This window comes from Anopheles maculipalpis, chromosome 3RL, assembly GCF_943734695.1.
Source record: "Anopheles maculipalpis chromosome 3RL, idAnoMacuDA_375_x, whole genome shotgun sequence".
Classification (NCBI taxonomy): Eukaryota; Metazoa; Arthropoda; class Insecta; order Diptera; family Culicidae; genus Anopheles; species Anopheles maculipalpis.
In genome coordinates this window covers 22,658,157-22,683,651 of record NC_064872.1, presented here as the reverse complement: position 1 = coordinate 22,683,651, position 25,495 = coordinate 22,658,157, and the positions used below count along the sequence as shown (strand labels likewise).

The following is a 25,495-nucleotide window of genomic DNA, read 5'->3' as shown; positions in this document are numbered from 1 at the left end:
CAAAAACATAGCCGAAATCGACATCCCTGTTCCACTAATGAAGTTTTCGGTGATTCACTACGAATTTTACAGCTTTCTTGTTTTCTTTTTTTTTTTCTCTCTCTCTCTCTCTCTCACTCACTCAATCATTCACTCACCTACCCTGTAGAGGATCACTCTATGTCTACAGCACAATTTTTAACTTCTTTGACTTCTTTATGATTGTTCAACCTTTTAGCACATCAACACAACCACCGAATGACTGTGTATTTTGTAATGTATGTATGTTCTTACGACTCTAGCTAATCCCTATATGCATTTTTTTTGTGTGATAAGCCGTTCCTGTTTTTTAAAGGATTCACACGATTCTGTTTACGGATCGTTCATTTGACGTCGAATACCACCTTAGTATTCATTCTTCATCTTTCCGATGGTGTTGATTGAAATTGCTTTTCGTACTCGGGAAAGTACTCAGGTACCAGGTACGAGTCTGTGATAGTTTAATATATGCCGGGAACCTTCATTACGTCGGGGATGATGATGATCTATTTTTCCCGGATACAGATGCCTAACCAATCTCTCCAATGTCAGCTTATCTCGCTCCTTACTCCAGATAATAATATCGACGAAGCACGATTTGGTGACCAGATAGTAGTCACCGCATGGACACCAAATGATCACAGATTGTCTCTTCGCCTTCGATTCCATGCGGAAAACGGGTTTACTCGCGCTATCTTGTATTTTCTCATCATCCTTGTGAACGTGAATTTGAATTTAGTCTGCATCTAGTGCTGGTCCCTGCAACAATGACTATTATTGCTTTTTTTTTTCGTTAGCTACTTCAGTTTTGTTGCAATGTTGGATTCGAGAGGGCATTTGATAGGTACTGCACCTCTCAGTTATGGCAGTATTGTTTCGCTTCCGCACTGAGCGCATCGAACTCCGTCTGCATCAGCTGTTGGCACCGTTCGGTCAGCTCGTTAACGTCCGCTTTTGTCATACCCTTGGTCGGGATTTCGGGCATAATCTTAATAATGACACGACCTCGCCCGAACCGTTTGCGCTTGTGGTCGAGAAAGTGGTACTTGGACACGATCACGGGCTGAATGATGGATTGCGAATCGACGGCAACGTGGAATGAACCCTTCTTGAACGGCAGTAGCGTGTCATTGTCGTGCCGCGTACCTTCAGGGAAAATGGCCAGTTTAAGCTGAAAAAAAGAGCATGTGAAAAAATCGCCGTATGGTAATTTCTGGATCGAAACCATTCCCCCCACAAATGCGTCGTCCTTATCATTCATTCATTCCATCGAACGCTTACATGGTCTTTGGTAATGGCGACCGCTTCCCGCTTCATCACATCCTTCGCGGAGGCGGTATTTTTGCGATCGATAAACACGACCCCCACGAGATAGGACGCAATACCGAACGGCAGCATGTAGAACAGTTCCTTCTTCACCACCGGCACTATGTTACGGAACTCCCGCAGCAGTCGGGATAGCACTAGGGAGGAAAGAACAAATAAAAATAAAAATAAAATAAAAACATAAAAGGAAAATCATTCTGATTGTTCTCATCGACAGGCACTCCCATGAGCGTTGTATGCGATACTTACTCACTATATCGATTGCACTTTGATGATTGAGTAGTACCACGCCACCATTGCGAACGTTAATATGCTCCTGTCCTCGGATTTCGTACTCCACACCGAACAGCCGAATGAATGCACATGCCACGATGCCAGGAATGCTAGAAATAAAGTGCGAATAGCGAAATGTGAGCATCACTTGGGGCCACTTTTTCGAGGAAATTAAGTTTTCTCCAAGTTACACATCACTTACAGAGCGTTCAGCGGCCAGCGAGGTTTGAAAAGAAACAGTGGTATTGGGACGACCAGCACCAGGAACGACATCAGTACGATGATAAACATTTTCGCATGGTACTTGAACGTGCTTGACAGCAGGCTACCGACGATCAGGGCCACCACCACCTGGAGCGATAGGCTGTTGAGGAAAACATTCTGTAAGAGAACAAAAAAAAAAGATGCAGATAAGGGTCCATTTGTAAGATGATGTTTATTTTTGGAACTAGTGGAGTCTCTCTATCGCTCTCTCTTCCTTCTATTGAAATCGTACTTTACCAGATTCGATTGCATTTTTAATTGACTTCGAAGTATTTACTCACTCAAGATGATTGGTAATGGAATTTGAACCTTAGAGGAGATTCCTTTATGCAAGAAAAAAAAAAACAAATTTGATTAATCCACAATCCAAAGCCATAGTACGCAAAAATACTACAACGCTTATAAACGAACGTAAACAAATGTCCACAACTCTATAGTGCCTGATAAAACAGGCTTCTTCTCAGCGAACCCAGTCCAACAAAGCCGTTTGTCGATAAGAGCGCGGATGCACTCCAACAAAACGTACGTTCGTTGACTTAAAATCACTTCACACCAAGTGCGTCTTTGCCGAGAGGCACCCGATAGAAGAAGCCGGTCATGGTCAGTCGGCAGGGATGGGTTAACACTTATCTTCTTCGCCACCTTTTTTGACCACCAAGCTAGCTGATGGCGTTTGCTAATCACACCCCGATTATTACCGAAATGGGTTTAGCTTTGCGATTAAAACGTATGTAAACGGACTGTACGCTTTATCGAAACGCATCTCTGGGTGACGTAATGGCAGTTAGCCTTAAGACACCCTGTAGCTACTGGTAGCTACTATTGTATCGAGATTTAGAGACCAGCTACGTCTACTACAACAGAGATGTCCATCACGACCTTTCAGCGATAAGATTATTGGAAAGATAAGGAAATAATCAAACATGAGCGGTATCGGCTTTGCAAATAGCTACGCAGGGAATTTGCAAGACTCATGCGATAAGCCGCCACCGCCACTTACTTTTTTGCTTACTCAATTTTTTGCCGTAACAGGTGCGTGGAGACTCTCCTGATAAGTTGATGAGTTCTCTGAACTGATTGCATTCAATTAGATTTAAAGCTATTTTAAATTGTTAGGTAGCATTTCAGTCAAATCCTTTTTTTCTTAAGCCACCTTATGCAAACAAGGAGTGAGTGCTTTTATAAGCTCAGTAAAAGCTGCAGCGTAAAATTACTCTGTTTTGTACCATGTGGAAGATAAGACCCACAGATCCTAAGGCAGTCATGCCGACAGTTAAACAACTCCTGAGGCTATCCGGGTTCAGTCAAAATGCAGAACATATTGGAAAAATAATTCTGCCGAATCTGTTTGTCTATGTTGCATGGTTGCTGATACCAAAAGTTTGCTTTCCGTACCCCAATAACTCTGCCATGATACAGGGTTTAGCTGAGCTGATATTTTTTACCAATATCTTTGTTGGGCTGTTCTGTGTAATTCTTCAACATGATCATTTCCGAAAGTTACTGTACACCATTGACACCTTTACCAATATCGGTGAGTCTATAAACGAAAGCTATAAAAACAGGCACTAATATTTATTGAAATCGTCCTTATATCTTTCACTGCAGTATCTCGCTCATCTGATCAAGAAGAATTTCTACAAGAGCGAGCATTAATCACACTTAATCGAAGGGTTCAAAAGGTATCAGCAATTTATTGGTATTATGCAGCAGCAACAGCTTCCGCCTACTGGTCCGTACCAAGTCTGGCGACGTATCGTTCCATATACCTAGCAAGCATGTCAGAAAATAGATCTTCGATCCAGTATTACCCTAATCTGGAAGCATCGTTCTACTGGCTCGACAATCGTAACACAGTGCTAGGTTACGTTATCTTCAGCATAGTCACTTTCATAGCATTTGCGTTCGCTTGCTACAATCATACCACAAAATTGCTTACTATCCTTACCTCGATCAAATACTGTACTACTCTTCTGCAAATTGTTAGTATTAAAATTGAGAATTTGGATCGTACAGCTGCAGACAACATTGATCGTGAGTTGAAAAGGGTAGTACAAATGCACGATCTCGCTCTACGGTACGGGGTACTACCGAACTCAAATCATGTCCAAGTTGATTCACTGATCATCCATTCTTTTCGCTTTTCAGTTGCATAACACTACTAAATCGAACATTAAGTCTTGTGATTTCGCTGCAACTCGCTCTTTGCATGGTAACATGGTGTCTCACAATTCTTTACGTTCTATCGATCGGATTCGACCTGACTGCAGCGAATGGTTTAATTATCATGATCAATATAACATTAGAAATGTTCAGTTACTGCTTGTTCTGTACCGAACTTTCTTCTACCGGCACACACGTTGCCCGTCAGACGTACGCATTTCGCTGGGAGCAGTATCCTTCGAGTACCCAGAAGCTAGTACAAATCATTCTAACACGAGCTCAACAACCGTTACGCCTTACATCGTTTGGCTTTGTAACAGTTAATGTGGAGCTATTTGCCAAGGTGAGTAGTAATTGTTGAATAGCATGATTTAATAAATTGGATAGTAAATTGTTCTCCTACAGGTGGTCAAAACATCTTACTCAGTCCTCATAGTGCTGAAAGATTTCCTATAGATTCCTAAACTTCAACATTCTCATTCAACAACGCAATTATGCAGATTTTCGAGGCATAAAGTATGAATGTTTTAAGGTATAGGCGACGTAATATAGGACGTAACTAAACAACACATTTAGCATGCATATATCCTGACAATGAGAACTTCTTGTATGAGAAAATAGAGCACTCTCGCATGAAGTCACTCAAAACTGTTTCATTCCAAACATAATCACTTGCAATGGCCTATGACATTTTGTGTTGTCAAATAAATTACTCGTTGTGAAATAAAAACATGTTTGTCCGCGCAATTGTCCTTTTTTATCTCGCATCTTTTCTTTTAGATCCTATCAATTTGCCTTTTTTATTCTACTCTGTGACCTAGTCATGGCTCTTTCAATTGGAGTTATAAGTGACATGACAATACACTGCTCAGTGTCCATTTGCATCATGGGTTTCAAACCGTATGATGACACGGCCATAATGCCGCTTGTACTACGCTTGTTGCAGGCCATTGGAGTTTGGGACAAACCCCGGTACCGCTACATCCTGACGTTTGTGTGCTACTGCTTCGGAATTGTTATCCCAAAGCTGTCTTTTGGCTACCCAACGCGGGAAGCTTCCATTCGAGGGTATGCTGAGTTAATTCTCGAAACGAACGTGTTTGCCGGTATGCTGATGTTGTATGTGCGATACGACTACTTGAAGCTGTTGTTTGTGGAGCTACGATCGTTTGTTTCAATCGGTAAGATTGAAGTGTATACTTGTTCTGATCTCAAATTTACGAAATTCTGCATATTTCTTTATCAATCAAACGAACAGTGTTTCGAGAACATTCTTCAAAGCTGATCCGAAGTAATCTCATGCAGTTGAACGTACAGCTTCACAAGTACACGATACTCTACTGCTTGTACATGTGTTGCGTCTGTACGGTGTACTGTATCGCACCGATTAATTTGGATTAATTATTTTGGTTATACGAGAGGGATAAAAGATCAGGACAACCGCACCACATTGTTCGTGTTTAATCTATATCTGGAACATGGTTTCTACTGGCTTGATAATCGTACCTCACTGCTCGGATATTGCATCTGTACCGTGTTCATGTTTCCACTTATGTACCTTTGTGCATATACTGGTACAGTGAAGGTGGTGGCAGTGTGCAACATGATCAAATACTGCCAAGCGGTAATTAAAATTGTGGTCCTGAAGCTGAAAGATCTACAGACACTTCGAGACATAACACAGCGTACTAATGCTATGTCTGAGGTACGAGATCTTCATCAGCGTGCCCTTCGTTGTGCAGAGTTACTGGAACTAGTTCTTCAACCGTTGCTTCTAATGCAGTTCATCCTTTGTATCTTAACCTGGTGTACGATGATGCTTTACTTCTCCGTATCAGTAAGATAATTTCAATTGCTTTTTATGTAACAAGATACCCTCTTTTAATGCAAGTTATTTCTATTCTTAGAAAATCAATGTAAAGCTAATTAACATGGTCCTACTCTTTCTTTTCGTGTCGGTAGAATCTTTTGGATATTGTTATCTCGGAACTCAACTATCTCAGGAAGTATAGTTTATAGACAGGAACAGGATTCAAAAAGGTTCATGTACTAAACCGTGCCTTGATCATTCTTCCAACAGAGCATCAACGTGGGAAAGGCACTGTATGATGCTGACTGGATCGATTATGATGGATTCATGAGAAAAAAGTCGCCTTCATGATTATGCGAACTCAGTGCCGGGTGGGACTAACTGCGGCCAAGTTTTGCTTCGTAGCTAATCACACCATAGGTTCACGACTCAATGTCTATTGATCCTTGATTTATTGATGGTTTCAGATGCTTAACATGTCGTACTCCATCTTCGTTGTGCTCAAGGATGTGTTCTAATGCTTTATCGTGCACAACTGGAACATTTCCCACAAATCCTTACATTTATGCATTCAGTTATTCACGAAAAGCTCATTGCTGATGCACACTCATGAATAGATTAATAAAGCTCATTCGTTGTTTTTTAAACCTTCAATGCTGCTCACTAACCGCAGCTAATAGGCAATGTGTACCAATGAATTAAATATCTTTATGATCGCCATAAGACCTGATTCTATAAATGAGCTACAATGCTTAGTCTACGGACTTAGTACAAGTGAAACAACAGGCGTTACAAGTGTGATAGCAAAAAGTGACTCTGTTTTGTACCATGTGGAAGATAAGACCCACAGATCCTAAGGCAGTCATGCCGACAGTTAAACAACTCCTGAGGCTATCCGGGTTCAGTCAAAATGCAGAACATATTGGAAAAATAATTCTGCCGAATCTGTTTGTCTATGTTGCAGGGTTGCTGATACCAAAAGTTTGCTTTCCGTACCCCAATAGCTCTGCCATGATACAGGGTTTAGCTGAGCTGATATTTTTTACCAATATCTTTGTTGGGGTCTACTGTATAATTCTTCAACATGATCGTTTCCGGAAGTTGCTGAACACCATTGACATTTTTGTTAATCTCGGTAAGTGTGTCGGGAGAGCTTTAAAGACAGTCACTAATATTTATTGGAATCGTCCTTTTATCTACCACTGCAGTACATCGTTCATCTGATCAAGAAGAATTTCTACAAGAGCGAGCATTAATCACACTTAATCGAAAGGTTCAAAAGGTATCAACGATTTATTGGTATTATGCAATAATAACAGCTTCCGCCTACTGGTCCGTACCAAGTCTGGCGACGTATCGTTCCATATACCTAGCAAGCATGTCAGAAAATAGATCTTCGATCCAGTATTACCCTAATCTGGAAGCATCGTTCTACTGGCTCGACAATCGTAACACAGTGCTAGGTTACGTTATCTACGGCATAGTCACTTTCATAGCATTTGCGTTCGCTTGCTACAATCATACCACAAAATTGCTTACTATCCTTACCTCGATCAAATACTGTACTACTCTTCTGCAAATTGTTAGTATTAAAATTGAGAATTTGGATCGTACAGCTGCAGACAACATTGATCGTGAGTTGAAAAGGGTAGTACAAATGCACGATCTCGCTCTACGGTACGGGGTACTTCCGAACTCAAATCATGTCCAAGTTAATTCACTGATCATCCATCCACTTTTCGCTTTTCAGCTGCGTTACACTACTAAATCGCACATTAAGTCTTGTGATTTCGCTGCAACTCGCTCTTTGCATGGTGACATGGTGTCTTACACTCCTTTACGTTCTATCGATCGGACTCGATCTGTCAGCAGCAAATGGTTTAATTATCATGATCAATATAACATTAGAAATGTTCGGTTACTGCTTTTTCTGTACCGAACTTTCTACTGCCGGCACACACGTTGCCCGTCAGACGTACGCATTACGCTGGGAGCAGTATCCTTCGAGTACCCAGAAGCTAGTACAGATGATCATAGCACGTGGGCAGCAACCGTTACGCCTTACATCGTTTGGCTTTGTAACAGTTAATGTGGAGCTATTTGCCAAGGTGAGTAGTAATTGTTGAATAGCATGATTTAATAAATTGGATAGTAAATTGTTCTCCTGCAGGTGGTCAAAACATCTTACTCAGTCCTCATAGTGATGAAAGATTTCCTATAGAATGTTCAATTACGGAGAAACTTCAACATTCTCTGTCAACAATGCAAATATGCAGATTTTCGAGAAATACAGTATGAATGCTTTAAAGTAGAACCTAGAATACCTTGACAATGACAACTTCTTGTATGATAAAATAGAGAACTCTCACGTGAAGTCACTCAAAATATGGCAATGGTCTATGTCATTTTGTTTAGTCAAATAGATTACTCGTTGTGAAATAAAAACATGTTTGTCCGCGCAATTGTCCTTTTTTATCTCGCATCTTTTCTTTTAGATCCTATCAATTTGCCTTTTTTATTCTCCTCTGTGACCTAGTCATGGTTCTTTCAATTGGAGTTATAAGTGACATGACAATACACTGCTCAGTGTCCATTTGCATCATGGGTTTCAAACCGTATGATGACACGGCCATAATGCCGCTTGTACTACGCTTGTTGCAGGCCATTGGAGTTTGGGACGAGCCCCGGTACCGCTACATCCTGACGTTTGTGTGCTACTGCTTCGGAATTGTTATCCCAAAGCTGTCTTTTGGCTACCCAACGCGGGAAGCTTCCATTCGAGGGTATGCTGAGTTAATTCTCGAAACGAACGTGTTTGCCGGTATGCTGATGTTGTATGTGCGATACGACTACTTGAAGCTGTTGTTTGTGGAGCTACGATCGTTTGTTTCAATCGGTAAGATTGAAGTGTATACTTGTTCTGATCTCAAATTTACGAAATTCTGCATATTTCTTTATCAATCAAACGAACAGTGTTTCGAGAACATTCTTCAAAGCTGATCCGAAGTAATCTCATGCAGTTGAACGTACAGCTTCACAAGTACACGATACTCTACTGCTTGTACATGTGTTGCGTCTGTACGGTGTACTGTATCGCACCGCTTTGGATTAATTATTTTGGTTATACGAGAGGGATAAAAGATCAGGACAACCGCACCACATTGTTCGTGTTTAATCTATATCTGGAACATGGCTTCTACTGGCTTGATAATCGTACCTCACTGCTCGGATATTGCATCTGTACCGTGTTCATGTTTCCACTTATGTACCTTTGTGCATATACTGGTACAGTGAAGGTGGTGGCAGTGTGCAACATGATCAAATACTGCCAAGCGGTAATTAAAATTGTGGTCCTGAAGCTGAAAGATCTACAGACACTTCGAGACATAACACAGCGTACTAATGCTATGTCTGAGGTACGAGATCTTCATCAGCGTGCCCTTCGTTGTGCAGAGTTACTGGAACTAGTTCTTCAACCGTTGCTTCTAATGCAGTTCATCCTTTGTATCTTAACCTGGTGTACGATGATGCTTTACTTCTCCGTATCAGTAAGATAATTTCAATTGCTTTTTATGTAACAAGATACCCTCTTTTAATGCAAGTTATTTCTATTCTTAGGAAATCAATGTAAAGCTAATTAACATGGTCCTACTCTTTCTTTTCGTGTCGATAGAAACTTTTGGATATTGTTATCTCGGAACTCAACTATCTCAGGAAGTATAGTTTATAGACAGGAACAGGATTCAAAAAGGTTCATGTACTAAACCGTGCCTTGATCATTCTTCTAACAGAGCATCAACGTGGGAAAGGCACTGTATGATGCTGACTGGATCGATTATGATGGATTCATGAGAAAAAAGTCGCCTTCATGATTATGCGAACTCAGTGCCGGGTGGGACTAACTGCGGCCAAGTTTTGCTTCGTAGATATGAAACAGTTTGGTGCGGTATGGTGAAAGCACACGCTAATCACACCATAGGTTCACGTCTCAATGTCTATTGATCCTTGATTTATTGATGGTTTCAGATGCTTAACATGTCGTACTCCATCTTCGTTGTGCTCAAGGATGTGTTCTAATGCTTTATCGTGCACAACTGGAACATTTCCCACAAATCCTTACATTTATGCATTCAGTTATTCACGAAAAGCTCATTGCTGATGCACACTCATGAATAGATTAATAAAGCTCATTCGTTGTTTTTTAAACCTTCAATGCTGCTCACTAACCGCAGCTAATAGGCAATGTGTACCAATGAATTAAATATCTTTATGATCGCCATAAGACCTGATCCTATAAATGAGCTACAATGCTTAGTCTACGGACTCAGTACAAGTGAAACAACAGGCGTTACAAGTGTGATAGCAAAAAGTGACTCTGTTTTGTACCATGTGGAAGATAAGACCCACAGATCCTAAGGCAGTCATGCCGACAGTTAAACAACTCCTGAGGCTATCCGGGTTCAGTCAAAATACAGAAAATATTGGAAAAATAATTCTGCCGAATCTGTTTGTCTATGTTGCAGGGTTGCTGATACCAAAAGTTTGCTTTCCGTACCCCAATAGCTCTGCCATGGTACAGGGTTTTGCTGAGCTGATATTTTTTAGCAATGCCTTTGTTGGGGTCTACTGTATAATTCTTCAACATGATCATTTGCGAATGCTGCTGAACAACATTGACACCTTTACCAATATCGGTGAGCACTCAGTTTGCAGCACCATGGGTCTGGAGACTTATGAAAACAGTCACTAATATTTATTGAAATCGTCCTTTTAATCTACCACTGCAGTATATCGTTCATCTGATCAAGAAGTATTTCTACAAGAGCGAGCATTAATCACACTTAATCGAAAGGTGCAAAAGGTATCAACGATTTATTGCTGCTATGTAGCAATAACAACTTTCACGTACTGGTCCGTACCAAGTCTGGCGACGTATCGTTCCATGTACCAAGCAAGCCCATCAGAAAATGGATCGTCGATACAGTTTTACCCTAATCTGGAGGCGTCGTTCTACTGGGTCGACAATCGTAGCACAGTGCTAGGTTACGTTATCTACGGCATAGTCACTTTCATAGTAATGGCGGTAGCTTCCTGCGCTCATGTCACAAAAGTGTCAACTATCCTTACCACGATCAAATACGTTACGACTCTTCTGCAAATTGTTAGTATTAAAATTGAGAATTTGGATCGTACAGCTGCAGACAACATTGATCGTGAGTTGAAAAGGGTAGTACAAATGCACGATCTCGCTCTACGGTACGGGGTACTTCCGAACTCAAATCATGTCCAAGTTGATTCACTGATCATCCATTCTTTTCCCTTTTCAGCTGCATAACACTACTAAATGGAACGTTAAGTCTTGTGATTTCGCTGCAACTCGCCGTTTGCATGGTAACATGGTGTCTCACAATTCTTTACATTCTAACGATTGGAATCGACCTGACAGCAGTAAATGGTTTACTTATCATGATCAGTATGACATTAGAAATGTTCAGTTACTGCTTGTTCTGTACCGAACTTTCAACTGCCGGCACACACGTTGCCCGTCAGGCGTACGCATTTCGCTGGGAGCAGTATCCTTCGAGTACCCAGAAGCTAGTACAGATGATTATAGTACGTGGGCAGCAACCGTTATGCCTTACATCGTTTGGCTTTGTAACAGTGAATGTGGAGCTATTTACCAACGTAAGTAATGACAGAAGAAGAGCATGAAATATATGTAAACATGCCTATTAAATACTTTTCCTGTAGGTGGTCAAAACATCTTACTCAGTCTTTGTAGTGCTGAAAGATTTCCTGTAGTACTTCAACATTCTCAGTCGGCAATACAAATACTCAGCTTTTCGAGACATAAAGTAGCAGTAAAGGAGCTTCAAGTAGGAGTCGTCACTTTTAGCATGCAGATGTCCTGGCAATGAGAGCTCATACTCATACAATTACTTACGAGAAGGTAGATTATAGTAAAATGAGGACACTTATATATGAACTCACTTAAAACAGTTTCAAACTAGAATCACTAGCAATCAACCATGTCAATTTGCTTTGTCAGCTAGATTTTACACTGAGAAATAAATACATATTTGTCCTCGGAAATGTCCTTTTTCTTCGCGCATCTTCTCTTCTAAATCCTGTCCATCTGCCTTTTTTATTCGTTCCCTAAAACCCTCATCCTTGGGGTGGCCCAGTGGTGTAGGCGACAGTGGCGCCGGTCTTCAAACGGCAGGATCGGGGTTCAAATCCCATCCGGATCGCGTCCCCCCGTAGTGAGGACTAACTATCCAACTACGCGGTATCGCGGCAGTCAAGTAAGACATTTCAATGGCCGGCACCTTACCTTTAGAGGTCGTTAAGCCAAGAAGAAGAACCCTCATCATAATCAAAGCTCAGTTGGAGCTAAAAATGATATTTCAGTGAGTGATCAGTAGTAGTAATCATTTGCATCATGATTTTCGATCCATTTGATGACAAGGCCGTAATGCCGTTTGTACAAAATCTCTCCATCAGAGCGTCAACGTGGTAAAGGCACTGAATGATGCTGACTGGATCGATCACGATGGAATCATGGGAAGAAAAAAAAGGCACCTTAATGATTATGCGAGCTCAGGCTCAGGGACTAAGGCTGGTGGCTCTCCATCTTTTCGATTTTAACGCATGGTCCGGTCAAAATATTACATAAAGGTTGAAAAATGACCGAGGCTTACGATTTTCTCCGAAGGTATGGCGATAGCACACGCTAATCACACCAAAGGTTCCCGTCCCAATGTCTATTGATCCTTGATTTATTGATGGTTTCAGATGCTCAACATGTCGTACTCCATCTTCGTTGTGCTCAAGGATGTGTCCTAATGCTTTATCGTGCACAACTGGAACATTTCCCAAAGGTCCTTGCATTTATTCTGCTAATTTATTACATAAAAGGTTTTTTTTATTTTCAAAGGACAACCTGGCCGTATTGCTACATGAAAGCTCATTATCGACGCATAACCATGAATAAATAAATCAAGCATACTCGTTTTTGTATCACCCAATGCTGCTTACTAAACGCAGCTAATAAGCAATGTTTACCGATGAATTAAACATCTTTATGATCGCCATAAGACCCAATCCTAAAAAATGAACCACAGCGCTAGGTCTGCGAATCTAGAACGAGCTACACATTAGTCATTTCCAGTGTTGTAGCAACAAACTATTACCAAGATGCTTTTTATGGAACTTCAAGACGACCGAGCCTTCCTTCCCTTAGTATTGAAACTTCAGAAGCGAATTAGTTTGGGAGACGGGTCGAAACGTTTGTACACTACGTATCCCATAGTGTTCACCATATTTTGTACCACGGTGGTTGTGCCGAACCTTGTAACACACTACTTCAACCTGGAAACGTTCATCTGTTCCATGGCTGAGCTAGTCTTCGTGGGGAACGTACGATGCTGCTTTGGCTGGCGTATGAGCTTTTCATGCAATTTATCGAGCAGACGACAAGTTTTACCAAATGATGTAAGAACGCTTTAGGGTTACAATTTACGTATCGATTCAACTAGCTCCAAATAATAGCTCTTCTTTTGCTAGTATACGGAAACTATCAAATTTACATCGTTCGGGAGTACTTAATACAATTCAATCGCTCTATTCATCGCTACACAAACAAATACTGCGGCTTCATAGGTGTGCTTATAGTTTTCTACTGTTTGGCACCGGTAATTACAACCTTCGCAGTGTACTACAAATCATTGAGCAAAGCCACCAACAGACACGAAACCTCCTTCGAGGTAGTTGAAGCCGAATTTATGCTTCACTCGAAGCAAGCATTCTATGGACAAGAGCAACGTGCCAACATCATCCACTACATCCTGTTCACCTCCGTGATACTACCGATGATGTTCGTGACAACCCGTGTCGGTACACAGAAAACTTCTGACGATCTGCTGCTCTACCCTATACTGCGAATCATTACTTCACATCATAGCAATCAAGGTGGACAACTTGCACCGAATTTCAAAGGAAGCCGTTCGGGATGAGCTGGCTGACATTATACAAGTAGCTTGCGCTGATGATTGAAGCTTTAAGACCTGTTCTAATGACACTAACTTGTATCAATTTTAAGGAGTAAATAGGAGTCAAATTCTTCGGTTCCTTTGTGTTCACAATCGAAACGCGTGGCCAGTGTTACGTTGGCACACGGCTCTCGAACCAGGTGAATTGCGAAGCAAAACAACATTTGTCAAAAAATGGGAAAAAAAAATCTAAATTCTTTGCCGAAGACCTCACCAAATGCGTGTATGCGTGCGGGTGGCAAAGTATGGACCGAGAGATCTAGCAAAGACTTCAAATGGTTCTGCACCGTACGCAATGGCCGATCGGTATACAAGCGGGCAAGTTTTGTTTCGTCGATATGGAACGCTTTCTGATGGTAAGTTAGTAGCGTGTCCTTCTTCGACCCCAACACTATGATAAGCCACCCCAACATACTATTTCACAGATGGTGAACATGTCCCACTCATGCTTTATTGTGCTGAAGGATGCGTTCTAAAGGCCGCGCTGGGATAATAAATCAATGTTATAGTAACAACAATAACGCTTGCTCCTTTATGTATACCATACAGAAAGCCTCCCAGAGATAATCAGTTTTTCTTCACAATCAAACCCCCCCCCCCCCCCTCCCCCCCATAGTCGATTGCTGGCCATGGTCTCCCGTGTGTGCATTGTTCGTTTGCATATAAATATTCATATCAGCGTCACTAATGACACTGCTAGCGATGTATGTGCATGGGAAGAATGGGACTCTCGTCCTGTCAACGTCATACAATCGACATCATTTCCTCCACCCAATCATTGGAGAATCGATAACCCGTTCAGGGTCCTGCACCTAATGGCTCAACGAGAAAGAGATTTACTAACCGATCCTACAAATATCCAACAAGCTATATTTATCACCACACACACTCTTATTACTTCTTCGTTCCAATGCAGTACGTTGCACCCGAGCGAAATGAGGACCGAGAGATTGTACTAACGGGTTGTACTAACAAAAATAGCGCCATTTCCGGCGCACTCTCGTCACGGTGGAGTACGTTCGGGTGGGGCCGTTTGGGGTGGAATCGTTCAGGATAATGGGTGCTCTGGCTGTTGACTGAAACTATTCGGATCGATGCCGATAGGTCGGTTGTTGACATCTTTCACGGTCTACACGAGAGAGAGGCGAGTGTGTGGGCCTTTGCTATCTCTATGCATCAACATGGTCGTCCGTTGAGCCCCCGGTTCTAATTATATCGTAGAATATCGGTAGAGGCGTATCCATCCCATCCCCCCATGCAATGAGAAGCGAAAAAAAAAACATTTCGAAGCGTCACACCGGTACGGTAGAGTATTTTTAAAAGATCAGTTCATTCGACGACATTGTTTTTGGACGGCTCAACACACTTTTCCTTTTCAATTGAAGCGATATCAACAAGTACGATAAAAAAAAGTTTTTGAGTTGCAATTTTAGCAGACGTTAGTGGACATAATCATACTTCACTTCGAACTTCACGGTCGAAAACTTCGCGAGGGTTTGAAACTCCATTACAAACTAATGACAAGCCGTATAATTATGATGTGCATGAGGGGCTCCCTTGCAATATCGTAATATCAATTCTAGCTTAGGGGGTGGCCAATCCAATTGTTGGTAATTATTACCGTCAGATGTTCCCGATCCAATTATTTTAGAAACTCCATTTCTGTTTGGTAACATTTCACAGTCTATAAGTTCTGCTGCGCAGCAGTGATGACCTTCAAGAATTGCAGATATTGTATAAAAATGTTTCAAGATGCGTTCAAGCTCCGGAAACAGGTTCATGAATATGCAACAGAGCGACGTAATACGAGATACATATTTCGGCAGTAGCTTTGACATTTAAATATTGGTAATCTTTTGAGGTTTAGGAATTAGGATGTTAGACTACTTTGCACCATCTCCGCGACATCTCGTCGTCCTCCAAGATATAAAGTGGCACGACCTGGATACAAAATGTATCCTAATAAAATGAAATTCATCTATCGTCCCGTAAACGTCTCCTCCTTACGGGACCTATCCCAATTGCAGACCAAGAGAGAGAGAGAGAGAGAGAGAGAGAGAGAGAGAGAGAGAGAGACAGAGAGAGAGAGAGAGGGGGGGGGGTAACAGAGGGAGAGAGAGCAAAAGAGTTAAAGCTTAATTCTAATTACTTACCATCGCTGCTATCATAATTCCTTCTATGAGCGTCGCCATGTTGCCGGAGGTTGCTTTTGATTGTGCCTCGTTCCACGTACGTCTTGGGGCAACTCCGGTTCTTCCCGTAATGCACTTTTCCTTTCGGTGTTTTAAATTCGTGTTCTGCTCCCGGTGTTCCCGAGAGTGCGTGCCTTGGGTCGCCGGTTGTTCCGCCTGCTTGCAAAAAATAGAACCGTTCCAGCGGGGGAGTTTTCCGGTTGAGGAAGCAGTTCAGCTTAAATGCACTCAAACACAATCAATTCCACTCGTTCGTGCCAGCCGGAGTTGGGTTTAACACTAATAACACAGCAATTCACCACATCAGAGGTGCATTTTTGCACACTCTCACTGCCCGTGCCCGTGTTCCTGATGACGTTACAAACAGCAAGGATTCTTCCGGTTAGCCGGCTTCTGTCAATTTTTTGACTCACACACACGCACCGAAAAAAAAAACTCACACACACGCCAAACCACACCACTACTACCAACAGCGATTAAATATTAATCGATTTTTCACAGCCTGCTTGGCTGGTTTTTTCGATTTTTTGGGAGTAGACTTTTCACAATATGGCATGCGGACGCAATCAGCTTTCCGGATCTTCACAATTTGTGTGATATAGCAGCAATAGCAGCACAATAAATTAACACCTCAAGCGTACCAGCACGCGTAAATACACTGCAAAACTGCAACCCGGCTCACCCCTTTTCGGAGCAAATATTCGTTACAGAGGCACGCTGTATTTGTGGCGGGGTAAGTAGACCGTCGTCGTCGTCGTCGTCGCCGTTGTCGTCGTCTGTGTTGCACCCACTTGACACAACCTGCGTGTGTCCTCAGCTGTTAACTCGCGGGCCAGTCCCATATATCACACAGAGACGCATTCGCACAACCGGTCTGAATAATAAGGGGGATGATATCTTCGCCTTTTGTATTCTAGGTCTCTTCCACACGCTTCCCACCCAGTCGCCCCCACACCGGAAGCAGGGGCACGTCGCGAAATTCCGAACTAATACAGCAGCACAGCGTGAAGCGCGATAACTTGAGCGCCTCCGCTAGACATCAGTCTACAGAACACGCCTGAAACTGTCGCGGAAATAATTCTATATTGTCCCTGAACCGGCCAGCCGATGTGAAACACACAAAAAAAAACCGCTGGTAGGGGGACAAACACACACAAGCACACGGAGAATGGTCTAATATGCTGCGAGCGAAACAAATGCGCTACTCCCTCGTCGTCCGACGGCGATCCGTTAACTGACTGTTGTAGCGTTTGGACGCGGTACCGAACAAATGCCCGCGAGATTCGTTGAGCGCGTGCGTGCCACCGCGTCAAGGTTTTGTTCACGTCACACAACTCGCCGTTACTCACTCACTCACCAACCACTACAGAGACACGCACGGTCTCACGGAGAATTCATACAGCCAACAAAATCGGTAAGTTGCGGATTTCGCGACCCTCTTCCTTCCGCGGCGATTTTGGAGCTTAGCAGGCGACGGGGATCAGGATAATCTGCAACCCAAACACCGAAAAGAACCTTCCGTGTACATTGGACCTCCTCATTGGGGATCTGAAAAGAGTTCAAAAAAAGAACTGATTTCGGCGTTATCAGCTAGGTGGTTGGGGATTATGGTGAGTAGCGAGAATTTGAAAAAGATGTAAGCATTGAAGAAGTGCACTTTTTAAAATTTAAACGGCCTCCAACGGCTTAGCGGGAGGCCCTGTTGATAACGATATGTATTTTATCATTTGTTGTAGAGCAACCTGCGATAATTGGAGGTCATAAGAAGCGATCCACATACCTCCACCGAGGGAGCCCGAATGAGTTTGCAGATAGATAAGAAAAACATGCACAGAGGTGAAGTGAAACCGGTCCCAGTTTGTCTTGCTGGAGAAGCATCTCGTCTAACGCACCTCCGTCAAAGGTGCTCCGAAATCCATTCACAGCTTCGACAGTCATTCATCCGCGTTCTGTGAGTTCAAGGGTAAGTGTTGCTTAAGATCTATGTACAACACCAAAATCAAATAACAAAACCGCAACAACAACAAAAAAAATCCAATCATTGCGTCAATTGGACAAGTATGTTTACATGAGAAATTGATACGCAAAAAAAAACCAACAATCTTGCAACACGCAATAATAGTAAAGCTAATCGATGCTCAAAAACGATTTGTTTAAATCTACTTAATTCTGGCCCGGCCACCGATTTGATATCAACAATCAATATCATTAGTCTTGGGAAGGAAGTTAGATTGCGCGAGCATGGAAGAGGCATGCCACGTTGCATGCAAAATAGATCTCATCCGCTTACTTTTGCTCAATTCAACCTCAACCGAAACAACCGCAACCGTTTAAGGCGAACATGATGATAAAAACCAGTCAAGACACAGGAGTAGTTTAAGAATGATATCGCTTAGACCGTTTTCTTGATGATTGGCCAATTGGTACGAACGTACATCGGCTGCACCGTCTTTTACGCGTGCAATCGTTTGCATAAACGGTTCTGATTTGTTTGTGTAAAGGTACCTGACCGGGGCCAACCACAAGCCAAACAACAGAGCTTGAACAAACACGACACAACAGTGGATATTGTGGAGTCAGCTTATGTTAGTATAATCAAAGTACGATTAGGAATTGCGAAACATACGAGGTTAGATATAAGTTCAGCCTTATCAATTAAACATATACTCACAACCCTGTTAGTGTTAGTGTTTGGAATTTGGTTTTATTTTGTGTCCCTTGTGCCACTACTAAACTACCAAAAAAACAGACTGTTCAGTTGGTTTTCTTACCTTCGTACACCTTCAGCCTTGGTCGGTCTTGCCTTACCCACTGTGGATTCTTCAGCCCAGCATCAACTTCCCGATTAAGCTCTTCGTACCTTGCCAGCATAGCATTACGCGTCCGTTCGATCAGTGAATCAAGATCCGCTTTCGTGAGACCCACCGTCGGTATAGGTTCAAGCGTATCGATGATTACATGTCCATCGTCGAAGATATGTTTCTTGGACTGGATGAAGTACATGTGCGAGAATACGACCGGAATGATGGGGACTTGAGCTTCTATTGCAGTATGGAAGGCACCCTTCTTGAACGGCAGCATTCCACGCTCAGGATACCGCGTTCCCTCCGGGTAGATGTACATCTTTGCACCGTCCTGCGTCATCATGCGCTTGCAGCGATCAAACACCTTCATGGCGGTGGTACGATTTTTACGATTAATGTACTGCACTCCGGCAAGCCAAGCGGATGGTCCGAACGGGAACAGGAAGAGCAGTTCCAGCTTTGCAATCGGTACGACCTTCCAAAGAATGTCCCACAGTGTCATCATACCTGCGAAGAAAAGGAAGAAGGTTGCAAAGTAGACTCTTGAGATATTACGTTACTAATTTAAGGAATTAAGCACGCGACATTGTATCGATTCCGAGCGGATATTACGGAACATCAGATTACACCGACATTCAAAGTTCATTACCAAGCTGGCTCGTCCACCCGGTCTTCAATCATGTTATCGCCGAACCGCGCATTTTGGTTTATACTTGCACTCAGTACCCTTGATAAACTTCGCGCGTATCAAAATAATCGCACCGTCGTCCGTTGATACCGGGGGGCGCCCATACACACTTACCCAATATATCCATCGATGACTGATGGTTTGTGAGAACGATTGCACCTTTCGCCTGGCGTAGGATCTGTGCATTCCGGAGCTCCCACGTGATGCCAAGAATCTTCGAACAGCGCGCTACAACGGTGGAAATGATTCTGTAAATCGGAACTACGCATTAGAAAAATTGAGCGAACAAGTAACGATTTCCATCATATTTGCCGTCTAAACTAACCTACAATTATCGATGTTGCATGGTCTGAGCAGCGAAAATGGCGCAAAGAGTGTAGTGAACGATTGCGTCGCGAAGTAAATCATGCCATACTTGCTGTAATACTTAAACTTATTGCCCCGTTCGCCTAGCTTCGAGAAGATGGTTAGGAGCACGAAGATGCCGAAACAGGCGGCACAAGCATAAAGGTAGTACTTTAAAATCCAGCCTAAAATGGGATAAAAAAAAAGATAATTGATGCATGTGTTCGAATAGGGATTTTGCAGTTACCAGAATAGGCAGTTGACAGTTACTTACCTAAGCTGCACAGAAAACACTCGGCCATTATGGGGACTTTTTTCGGTGTAGTGTTACGTGCTGTACACTCTGTCAGCTGTACACTATGACTATGACCAGCCACCTTGTTTTCGGATGCGATACCCGAAATCGAACGATCGGCTGATAACCACGCATCAGCGCACACATATTGGTGTACTTCGTCCTCTAGCGTCTGATAAGGTTATTGTTGGGGTTTCAATTTGATTCGTGGCGTGTTTTTTTTCTTCTTTTTTTGAGGGGAGTGTCAGGTTAATCCAAAAATAACCTAATTCTCATCAGACGAGAATAATGATTTCTTGAAGGATTTGACGGACTCACTACACTTCTGTATTAAAAGTTGGATCATCAATAAAATTCTGATCTAGGGTGAATAGCATAGCAGGGATTGAATGGGCATTTAAGCTCCACGAGATCTCTAAAGTCATTTCTAAGTATGTCTAAGAATGAAAGGTTTTTCTAAACATTAAAAAGAGCTCAAGTACACCAGAGATCTCCTTGGGAGATTCTTCTTGGCTTAACGACCTGCGAATGATACCACGTTAGTTTGGTAGTCAGTTCACATTACGGCGGAACGATCAGAATGGGAATTGAAGCCAGGTCCTGCCGTGTGGAGCACGGTTCCACTATCGCCTCGACCACGATTATAACACACACGATTTGTAATTATGAAGACTGTATAGGCCAAGTAAAACCCGTTATTTCTAGTAAGAAAGATTTTCTTAGACTATTGACACACGATCGAGTCTCACATGTTATTGCGAATGTTATTGTAGATGCGTACTCTTGACAGAAGATGGCTGGTGTGTTAAATGACTTTAAAGCTTTGATCACTCTATAATGATCAGCAGGAGGTAAAGTTGGAAGTAAAGTATAAAGGAGAGGCTAGGTGTCCAATGTAGAGTTTTTTTCAAAAATCTCTTTTACAAAAGAAACGTTTTCACAACTCGAACTTCCATTTAATTGCTGTATTTCAAGCAATCTTAATTTTTCTTCCATAAAATAAATTGCGTCGAAATTGCAATTACAAGACCCTTTGGATCATTGATACTTTGATATTTCCTGGTGACCACTTGTTTTCCATTACCATTTTCGTGGTCAACTCCGCCATTTTCTTGGCAAACCAGAATTCCATCACTATGATTTTGGAGTTCATAAAGTCCAAGTATTGCACGCTATTTGACAAGTGAGTGCTCATACGTTTATCGACTAAGGAACGCCGATCACGCATAGAATGCTAACTTGGAATATTTAAACATCACAATCCATCCAATAGCAAATTGCCACGAACCGTTGCACTTTCTCCACAGATATTTGTAGAACCTTCTGTCGAAAAAGTTACGTGTTTCATGCAAAAAACAGGGAAAAAACTATTCACTATTGTTCAGTCTTGCAGTTGGTTTTCTTTCTCTTTTTCAAAAGAAATTTAAGGTATCTAATTGAGAATATTTAGGCTACAAAATTACTTTTTAACAAAAAATTAAAAAAAAAAACAAATCTACTAAGTTATGATACAAATTTCTCTCTATTCCACCATTTTCTATTCCATTTTTAACCATTTTGCTGTATTTTGAGTTATGTAGTTATGATGAAACACTTGTGTGGTGTAAATAGAGTTTTGTTTTCTTACAGCAATCAATTACGCTAGTTAATAGTATTATACCGCCCTTCACTTCATAAACCTAGAAGAAATGAACACTCCCTGATTCTACCATATTATCACTACACATAAATAATGTTAAACATAGTGGCAAACTGTTTACTGTACACGCTTATTTTTCTTCCCGGTATGCTATCAGATACTTAGTGACACTAAAACTATGGCCTTGTTTGTGGAATATTTCTTACGTGTATCATATTCGCACGAGCTTTGTCCTTACCTACAGATACACATACATACGCGGTCGCGTTTTATACGTGAAAACGATTTTGATGTTGAATTTCATGTTCTTTACAAAACAGAAAATTGATCGGTTTTGATCGATAGCGGTTAGGTTGAGAATGATTTCTTGTAAAGAAAAATCTTGCTAATTTTTACTATAAAATTGTTTAATCCTTCCATCTAAATAACGTACGCCTAAGAAGTGTTTCACATACGCATCGACGGATCGATGGCCATCGTACCATCTTCCCGCACCATGGAATACAGCAGGGAATGTTGTTGCAGCGGCATCGGTACCATCAGCTCCTGTACGCCCGGTACGTGCGCCATCGAGCTGAGCAATCCGGTCGCCAGTGAGCTATCAACGGTTGGATTGCAGTGAATCTTAAGATGCGATTCGAATGCGTCCTTCCGTGCGAACTTTGCCGAACAGTTGGGACAAGAAAAGTTACGGTCCTGCTGATGGGTACGCTCGTGGCGGTTCAGCTTATCCCGGCGCGAGAACCGTTTGCCACAGGTAGCACATGCGAACGGTTTTAACTCCGGGTGCGTTTGCAAGTGTTGCTCGTATTCACGCTTACTGTCGAATTGGCTCTTACATTGCGAACACTCGTAGATGCGTTTTTCTTCCGCCGGATGGATGCTCTGGTGTCCCCGTAAGCTCTCTTTGCTCAGGAACCGTTTGGGACATTTCGAGCAGCTGTAGATTTTACTCGACGGTGGAGTCGTTTGTGGGATGTTCGAAGCGGACAAGGAAAAAGCGTCCGGATTGTAGTTTGGCTGGTCGTTTATTATAGATTCGGCTGGGTTTGGTTCCATCGGCGGTACGCCTTCCTGAAGCGGTATCGAAGCACCCAAACTACCCATAAACGGTAGCTCTTGTTTAACCGACTCCACCAAAGGCGGTACTCCCAACCCAAAGCTGAATGCCGTCTGTCCCATACAGTACCGCTCGTGCTCGTACAGCTTATCCTTCTGTGTGTACAATGCTCCACACCGTACGCATGAATGTTGCACCTCCTGCCCTCGATGATAACTCCGGTGCCGTATCAAATCCGCCTTGTTGGCGAACGAGCGCGCACAAATCTGACACGAGTGCGGTTTCAACCCGAGATGGGTACGCATGTGCTTCTTGAGATTCGTATTGCGCGAAAAGCTTTTGCTACACTGATCGCACCCGTACGGCCGTATGCCGGTGTGTACGAACGTGTGCTTTTTGAGATCGGAACGTCGCAGGAATCCTTTGTTGCACTGCACACAGATGTACGGTCGGGCGAGACTGTGCGAATCTCGTATGTGCGTGATCAGATACGTCCGGATGGAGGTTTTATACTCGCAGTAAGTGCAACCGTACGGCGCTAACAGGTCATGATCTTGCATTTCGTGCAGCTGACAGGCGGATGCAGCCGCAAACGCCACATCACAGTACTTGCACGTGTAGACGACCGTTTTCTGTACCTTTGTCGCAGTGTTACCACTGTCCGGGTTTCCCGACGGTAGTCCGTTACGCCCTTCTCCTCCCGCCCCTGTATCACATTTGATTTCTCCTTCATCTTCTTCTTCTTCCTCCTCTTCACCTTCTTCTGCATCGGAACCTTCCGGGTCTTCCTCTTCGGCGGTTTGGTTCAGCTGCTGGAGGCTGAGCGTAATTGGAGGTATCGGAGGATTGGAATTGTTCACACTTTTCTCACCGTAAGCTTCGGTTGGAAGACTGTCGTTCGAGCTTTCATAATCTTGTGAGGGATCGATAACAATCATTTCCAACTCTTCCTCCTCCTCCTCATCATCTTCGCCATCGTCATCCGTGTGTGCGTCAGCATCACCATCATCTACAGTGAGAAGGTTCACATCTGGACCATCATCACCACCATGCAGTAGCTTCCGCTCGTTAAGTCTGCATCGTTCCCGGAAGCTGCTAAAGTCATCTATCTTCTCCAAACATCGTTTACATATCCATTTCGGTAGACTGTCGTGTTGGGTGATCTAAAAGTGAAGGATTTACTAATGAATTCCAAAGCCACTCGCTAACACCAATCAACACCGTATCGAAGCGCTTACATCCAGCTGCAGGCAACCCTGTATCCGCAACGGCAACGGTACATCCTGGCCTGTTCCCAACTGTACACCGAATATATCTAACAATTCTTCTTCCTTTCCCAAACATAACCGGCAAAGTTGTTGCCCCGCCGTAGATATCGGTCCATTTCTGATGTTCATAACTTTTATGTTCGTTCTACTCCCCCTAACCCTAGTAAAGCTGCACTGACCAATCTACCGCACCAGCTTTGAACAATGACGCTATACTGTTCACAGGCGTAACCTCACCGTACGCATTGCATTTAATGATTCTCACTGACTATAACGTCCGGAAAAGTTCGTTCCAACCGGGGAATGCACAATTGTTAGGAAAAACTACACAAAACGTTTGGAAAAAGCCACAAAAACACAACAAACAAATGACGATTTGCTTACAAATAGCCAAATGTCAATTATGGGCGGCCAAACAAACAGTGATGAACGGAAAAGTGGAGCGCGATGTGAAATGCTTCTTCCATTATTACTTGGAATTTTGAGTAAAAATTAATTTCGTAAGACTTCGTTTTATCTCAAAAAAGCTTTTTTCTTTGTTAAGATCGCTTTATGTCATAAAACAGTTTTTTCTTACATTTACATAACATGATCTATTTGTGTGCGTCACTGTACTACAACGTATGAATTGGCAGCTCGAAAAAGACTGTACCACAAGCACAAGGTTAGTATAGCACAAGTCTTCTACTGTCAAGGTTCATATTTTTTTATATACAGATTTGAATTTTCTACGGGAAATTAAAACAACAAGAAAATTAAAAAAAAAACACATTCAATCTTGCATTTAAGAGCATTTGTATAATCAAATCGAAATGATATTGCAGTTAATCAGCAAACAATTGCGTTTCTCGTTTAGTTTTGTTACTTTAAAAATATTACAGAATACGTGCGCAGTGCCCGATTCTCAATAACGTAGCTTTTACAAATTTCATTAATCATTTATATGATAAAAACCATTATTCACTCTAAAAAATCTAATGTATCTGAGCAGCATGGGTTCGGCAAGTGGAAAACAAAAACGCTTCCCAAACCTTAACCCCAACGGCTACCGAACGCCGACGTCATAAACCAGCTGGATACCATTTGAATGAAAACGCACGTGCAGTACTGTCGCGTACAAATTCGCCACCCATTCCATCCCATTTATCATCCCCCCACCACTATCCAACATACAAACACACAACATCCATCCACAGACTCACCTGTACGATCACGTTATAAGATGACGACAAAATAAATGTCGCTGAATATCTGATGAGCTTGCAACGGACCGGACTTGCCTCACCTCCGACCGAGCAG

General features: G+C 42.5%; 4 protein-coding genes across 4 annotated transcripts; 1 reads left to right on the top strand and 3 right to left on the bottom strand.

Moving 5' to 3' along the window:
- Positions 1-867: 867 nt before the first annotated feature.
- Positions 868-16,117, bottom strand: LOC126565185 (1-acyl-sn-glycerol-3-phosphate acyltransferase alpha-like). Its single transcript, XM_050222334.1, has 5 exons — positions 16,059-16,117; positions 1,820-1,998; positions 1,594-1,727; positions 1,300-1,481; positions 868-1,189 (listed from the first exon to the last, which is right to left on the bottom strand). The coding sequence occupies exons 1-5, from the start codon at positions 16,095-16,097 to the stop codon at positions 875-877; spliced, it is 849 nt and encodes a 282-aa protein (XP_050078291.1). The 5' UTR covers positions 16,098-16,117; the 3' UTR covers positions 868-874.
- Positions 6,683-8,075, top strand: LOC126564878 (uncharacterized). The gene is made up of 4 exons (XM_050222000.1): positions 6,683-6,989; positions 7,063-7,531; positions 7,605-7,962; positions 8,025-8,075. Exons 1-4 carry the CDS (start codon positions 6,683-6,685, stop codon positions 8,073-8,075), a joined length of 1,185 nt encoding a protein of 394 aa, XP_050077957.1.
- Positions 16,118-18,851: 2,734 nt separating the features above from the next.
- Positions 18,852-20,236, bottom strand: LOC126560483 (1-acyl-sn-glycerol-3-phosphate acyltransferase beta-like). Its single transcript, XM_050216442.1, has 4 exons — positions 20,209-20,236; positions 19,915-20,119; positions 19,704-19,837; positions 18,852-19,408 (listed from the first exon to the last, which is right to left on the bottom strand). The coding sequence occupies exons 1-4, from the start codon at positions 20,234-20,236 to the stop codon at positions 18,852-18,854; spliced, it is 924 nt and encodes a 307-aa protein (XP_050072399.1).
- A 2,076-nt stretch (positions 20,237-22,312) lies between these two features.
- LOC126564298 (zinc finger protein 431-like) lies at positions 22,313-24,325 on the bottom strand. Its single transcript, XM_050221300.1, has 2 exons — positions 24,167-24,325; positions 22,313-24,091 (listed from the first exon to the last, which is right to left on the bottom strand). Exons 1-2 carry the CDS (start codon positions 24,323-24,325, stop codon positions 22,316-22,318), a joined length of 1,935 nt encoding a protein of 644 aa, XP_050077257.1. The 3' UTR covers positions 22,313-22,315.
- Between the last annotated feature and the right edge of the window lie 1,170 nt (positions 24,326-25,495).